This window comes from Papaver somniferum, chromosome 4, assembly GCF_003573695.1.
Source record: "Papaver somniferum cultivar HN1 chromosome 4, ASM357369v1, whole genome shotgun sequence".
Taxonomy (NCBI): Eukaryota; Viridiplantae; Streptophyta; class Magnoliopsida; order Ranunculales; family Papaveraceae; genus Papaver; species Papaver somniferum.
This window is the reverse complement of record NC_039361.1, coordinates 68,353,700-68,359,699: the sequence shown is the minus strand read 5'-3', so window position 1 is coordinate 68,359,699 and position 6,000 is coordinate 68,353,700. Positions and strand designations below refer to the sequence as shown.

Here is a 6,000-nt window from a genome sequence, read left to right as displayed (position 1 = left end):
AGAAAAAAGAAAATTGATTGTTTTCTTCGTAAAAGTGTTTAAAATTTTATATATATTACAGACAATAAAACTTTTTTTACAGACAATATTATAGCACTGCAAACCCGAAATAACATCACGAACATTTGAAGAACTAGTGTCGAAGACAAAATAGAAAAGATATATCAAAGATGTAAATGAATGATTCTTTTGTTGTAGCGGTTTTGGGATCCCGTTAGGACCCTAGCTTCTAATCTAAAAATATATTATAGAGCCATCGTGTTCTACAAGTTGTAAACAGATTCTTTTCCTGTAATCTTACCTTCTTGCACAAAGTTAACTATCAACTCGGAAACTGAATCAGGTTTTTCTACATGAGGAACGTGACCAGCATTTGGAATTTGATGCAAAGTTGAGTTTTGCAGTTCAGTATTTAGTCTCTGCATATATAACACAACAAATAGTTTGTCATCTGATAATGCAACGCAATTTTTTTGCTATAATACCATATCCGCTGGTGAGATAATGTGGCAGCGGATGCTTACAGAAGGAGAAAAAGCTTTGAGAAAAAGAATTATGAGCTCAGAACATAAAATGAACCAACCATAGCGAGTTTGTTGCTGAAAATTTGGTCATTTACACCCCATATGATGAGTGTTTCCTTTTTGATCTGTTTTGCAAAAGTAGACGGCATATATCAGAAGTAGGAATTACCAATAGGTACTATTATGGTAGTCTTAGTTAATGGCAGGTCCATCCACTAAAGCCCAGTAACTAGAGGTCCATAATAAAAAGAAAAAGAGGAAATTGGACCAATTTTTTTATCCCCTGGTCCGGTACACGTGCGGGATGTCATAATCCACTTTTAAAAATACCCAAACTACCCATTCCCTGATAGTACATATATATTTCTTTAAAAAAAAAATCACCATTTTTTCCAAATCCGAGATCCGCTCTCCTCCTCTCTTTCTGCTTCTGCTCAAAATTTGCTTCTGCTTTTGGATTACGAGCTAGAGTTTTCCAGAAGATTTCTTTGAAGATTTACAGGTATGTTATGTAATATCTTTTTTTGCTGCTGTTGTTTGTTTTTTTCAACTGAATCTGTGAAGATCGGATTGTTTTGATTACGTTTTCACTTTCTTGTTTCGTTTTTTGTTTGTTTTTTGCGTTTATTTTTGTTTTGGTTTGTTTTTGATGAATCTTGATCGTAATTATTCAATTTTTTGGTTACATTATGATGTTTTTAACATATTTGAACTTTTCGATTTGATTATCTTGTTGTTTTCGCTTTTTTATTTTATCAAAATCGTGCTTGTTTGTTGTTTCAGGGGTATTATCCAACAGTACATATGTTGCATACTGATACAAATTGCTTTTGATTTTGTTTTGTTTTTAATTTTATCACTTGTTGTTGTTTGATTCATAAGTACATATCTTCGATACTGAAATAAGACTCTCTCGATTATGTTATTTTGATAGATTCTTTACATACAATTATTTTTTAGTTCATGAATCAGCAGTACATATGTGGCATACTGATACAAACTTTTTTTTTTTTGGTCTAATCGTTGTGGTGTTTGATTAAGATTTTGATCTCCATGTTTGATTTCTTGATTATTTACTAGATCTAGATGAATAATCACGTTTTTGGTTCATTTCTTTATTAGCTTTGATCATACTAGTTCCATTTTGTTGTTTTTAGATTTGTTTTTTTGTATGAAACAACAGTACGTATATCCTGTATTGACAGAAACCTAGCTTATTTTGAATGAAGAAGAACAAGATGGTGCATCGTTATGATTTATGAGGAGAATATTTGTTTTCTGTTTCCAGGTATGCTTTCTAATCATCTTGTTTGATTATTGTGTTCGGTTTTTCTTCTCTTGATTTTTTTTGATTGTATTCTGATAATCAAATCGATTTGATTGACGCTTTTATGGTTTTTAGGTTTGTTACAGTTGTTTTTCGTGTATGAATTGACAGTACATATATGGCGTACTGATACAAAACTCTTCTAATTTTGTTTTATTTGAAGTTTTTCCAATTTTTTTGGTTCGATCCATGAGTATGTATGTGTAATACTGATAGGAAGTGCTATTTGCTGTGTTTTTACTCCTTTTTTAGTCTTACCCTTCAGTACTTATGTGAAATACTGTAATATGTCTTTCGATTCTCTTATTTTTCATAGATCTGTCTCCTGTTGTTGTCGTACTGTTGATTTGTAGTTCATGAATCTTCAGTACATATATCGCATACTGATAGGAAGTGCTCCTTGTTATGTTTGATTCAGTACGTATATGAAATACTGAAATAGATGCTCTTTGTTACATTTGATTCAGTACTGGAATTGGATATGGAGATGATCTGGAGCTGCAGTTCAGAACTTATTGCAAGAAATGACAGATTTTGAATGATAGGAACAGGAGTTGTTGTTGGTTCATATTTGCAAGCTTGTGAAATTGGTGGTGGTCTTGATGAAGTTACAAATTGGTTGTGACGTGTGTTTGAAAGAAGGTGTGCTGCAAATGGATTTGGAGGAACATAGAAGGTTGGGTTGCTACATTGTATGATCCTACAATGTATGTGATGAAATACGTTTTCTAATTTATTTATCATTGATTCTTACAGATTTGTACTCTACCTGGAAGCAGTGCAGCAAATATGTACTCGAATTTGTAAGCATTCAGATATATAATCGGATTTGTAAGCAGTACGAAGATATGTACTCAGACAGATATGTACTCAAATTTGTAAGCAGTGTAGCAAATATGTACTCGAATTTTTAAGCAGTGTACCAGATATGTACTCAAATTTGTAAGCAGTGTAGACACACACGTTTGGTAGTAATGGGCATTATGGACATTTCCATGTTTTAATTAATTTTGGACCTCCGGATAAAAAAATAATCCGGTTGGACCCTACTATAAATAACTATATGGGCCTATGACCAAACAAGAAATTTTCCATATCAGAATTGATATCGCCATAACCCAATTTCATTCGCTTAGTCCTTAAACGAAGTAAAATGGTCATTGTGAAGTTGTATATTTGTAATGTGATCTCACCTGTTGTATCTGTTGACAAACATTATATCCCCCACTGATCATAAAGTCAACTGTTGCATCTTCCCACCAAGGCAATAAGCAGTGTAAGCGGCCAATCTGAATTCGAACACGAGCACATAAGAATATTAGTCCAAAGACCTTCCTTAGAGACACATCTAGCAAAATTAGTTAAATTAATCTCTACCACAGCATATGGGGAAGTAAAGGAAATCAAGATGCTCACACTAGTCCAGTCTATGGCAGAATTGAACGAAATCCCATAAAAGCCCAGATAATTCGCATACAAACGCAAGGGAACACTCTTCAACAAGGAGACCTATCCAAGAGAATGTCACATGTTTTAGATTTCTCGATGGAGCTAAATTACTGTAAGCTTTTCATGATGAATGCCATAAGAGTGTCAATGAATTATGCACTTAAAAACGTTTAGCCGTGCCAATAAGTTTAAGCAATTAAGAAGATAACTGCTGAGTCGAATGAGAATACGCACACTAACCCCAGCATATGCTACAATTTTAGGCAATGTCGATAATTTCCCCGTGCCTTCTGTATGGACACTCGCACCAATTAACACCAGTTTCTCAACCTTCAGATTAAAATTGGGCCAAAAACAAAAGTGTTATTCCAGAGTGCAGCAATATCCCTAGTACTAGTACAAGGGCTAAATATTTAAGGATTAAACGTTAGTTGGAATCAACCTTAAATTCGACCCAGTTGGTAAGTAGACTGGTTATACGAGTACATATATATGCTCATGAATCAGTAACTAGAAGTACTTACAGCTTCTGGATGGTTTAGCGCGAAGTCAATTGCAACAGCAGCACCAAGACTTGGTCCAACTAATATCATTGGCCTTCTTATATATGACTTCCAATTTCCAAAGCTATAATACAACTAAGATGAACTCGATTCAGCGAACAAAAATGGTAACAGTAGAATACACAAGAACCAAACTTTGAAAAGTCAGAAGTCCATATGAACGAAGTGACTAATACCTGATATAGATGCTCACGCTTTGATGTCACATTACAAGGTGGAAGGATGCCGGATATGAATCAAAAACAGAATTTCAATACATTGATCGACCACTACTTGTTTTTTTTTGGTCGACCACTACATAAGCAGCAATATTTTTTGATTCATACAAACTGAGGTAAGAAACATACTTAAATCAGAGAAACCCCAACCAAGTATATCCACCGCCCATGTCTCCATTCCAGCTTCTTCGAGTAACGGGTATGTATATCTCCATTCTAAACAAGAGCTGGGGAATTTAACGATGGTATGGCATGATTAACTCAAGCTTAACAATCAAAAATATTTAAGAAGTGTAAACACCATTAGCATGTACCTGTCAAAACCATGTAGAAGAACAAGCGGATGTTTCTCATTCTGCACCGATGGTTTCACACAACTACTAAGAATCGAATTCTCTGCGAAACTAATCTGCATCAGAAGTAGTAGGGACCCGTTACAAAAACGAATTAGATGGAGTAAAGTCACTAAAAGCTCACATCCCCCATCTCACGCAACAAACGAAAATTTCGAAAATGCGGAAAAATGTTCAAGTAAATTGAAAGTAAAAGTCACTAAAACAAGCAGAAATCCACCAAAATTGAAAGCTATATAACATCATAATCAACAACAATAAGGGATACAAATGGAAATAGAAAAACCTAACCTTTATTGGTAATCTCTCAATCCTCTGAGCAAGTTTTATAGCATACGGATCTTTGATTTTCTCAACTTCTTTAGGTAAAAATGAAGGAAACCCACTATCAGTCGCCCTAAAACCCACTGAATTCCTGCAAGTTCTGCTCAATTTTGCTGAAGAAAAAGCCATTAGTAATGAAGACATTATTAAGTGTGAGATTGATTTCTCTCTTCACTCTCAATACTCATCACAAGGCACAGTCTAGTTCCTGCCTTGTAGTGTTATGAAGTACTGCTGCGCTGCCAAAAATAACATATGAGCGACATTCTAAATCTGTATCACGTTTTTGTGCAGTATTCCTCATTAATGGCGGTTTGCAACTTGAATGTTTCCTTTTTTAAATCAGTAGATTCAGTACTATTGGCTCTCCAGTGGCGATGTGCATTTGCCATGGAACTAGTCTTCCCCAACCGACTCCACTAATAAAGTAAAATTGGACGAGCCCCGGGACAAGGTAATGCATGGACCAGAGCTCGGGCACCGAGGCTTACTTCGGTGTTGCTGCACTTTTCTGGTGGGCATTACCGTGCCTTGTTCCTATACATATAATTGAGATTACATATTAATAGTTAATGCAAGATTAAATAAACATTCCACATTTAATAGGGTAATTTTGTCATAATAAAAAATAATATTGGTATGAAAAAAGCCATCTAAAATATTAATGTCGGGTTTGTGACTTTTTATGTACTCCATTATTGGGTTGTAGGGGTGGGACTGGCTTAAATGACTAAGTGGAGACCAAAAGGTATAGGGAAGATCATGTTAGTGGAAAAGTTAAAAAACATCTTCAATCATTTTTATTTATTATCCTTCTACACTCTCATTAACTACCTAATTTAATAAAAAAAACGGAAAATTTATTAAAAGGAAAAAACCGTCGAACCTATTCATTGCTCTTTTCTTCTTCTTCTTCTTTTTTTATTTTTCTTCTTCTTCTTTTCTTCTTCCATTCTTCTTCGTTTATCAACGATTAATCGTCGATTCAAAAAAAAATTGTCGTCGATTAAACCCATTTTATAAAACCATGAAAGCAAAGAAAAATCTAGGTCATTCTTCGTCGAATCAACCTCCTCATGAAGCAGAGAAATCAACTTCATCAAATGAAGTATAAAGTGAAGATCAAGAGGAAGTGAATGCAGGAGAAGCACCAGCCGCCGAGACTCCTGTTATGACGGCTATAAGGTATGAATTGAAAAACCCTCACTTTATTTAAGCTTTTTATTGATCTTTCGGTTGGTT

General features: G+C 34.6%; 1 protein-coding gene across 1 annotated transcript; it reads right to left on the bottom strand.

The window, feature by feature from the left end:
• Positions 1-259: 259 nt before the first annotated feature.
• Positions 260-5,191, bottom strand: LOC113273968 (2-hydroxy-6-oxononadienedioate/2-hydroxy-6-oxononatrienedioate hydrolase-like). The gene is made up of 10 exons (XM_026523524.1): positions 4,726-5,191; positions 4,396-4,490; positions 4,212-4,308; positions 4,040-4,090; positions 3,825-3,938; positions 3,541-3,630; positions 3,268-3,360; positions 3,045-3,140; positions 584-649; positions 260-419 (listed from the first exon to the last, which is right to left on the bottom strand). Exons 1-10 carry the CDS (start codon positions 4,900-4,902, stop codon positions 264-266), a joined length of 1,035 nt encoding a protein of 344 aa, XP_026379309.1. The 5' UTR covers positions 4,903-5,191; the 3' UTR covers positions 260-263.
• Between the last annotated feature and the right edge of the window lie 809 nt (positions 5,192-6,000).

Coding starts and splice junctions, on each gene's coding strand:
- LOC113273968 (XM_026523524.1), bottom strand. CDS start 4,902: ATGTCTTCATTACTAATGGCTTTTTCTTCAGCAAAATTGAGCAGAACT. Junction 4,091..4,211: donor GTTGGGGTTTCTCTGATTTA/AGTATGTTTCTT, acceptor TGATTCATATCC/GGCATCCTTCCACCTTGTAA. Junction 650..3,044: donor TTTGTCAACAGATACAACAG/GTGAGATCACAT, acceptor TTTGCAAAACAG/ATCAAAAAGGAAACACTCAT.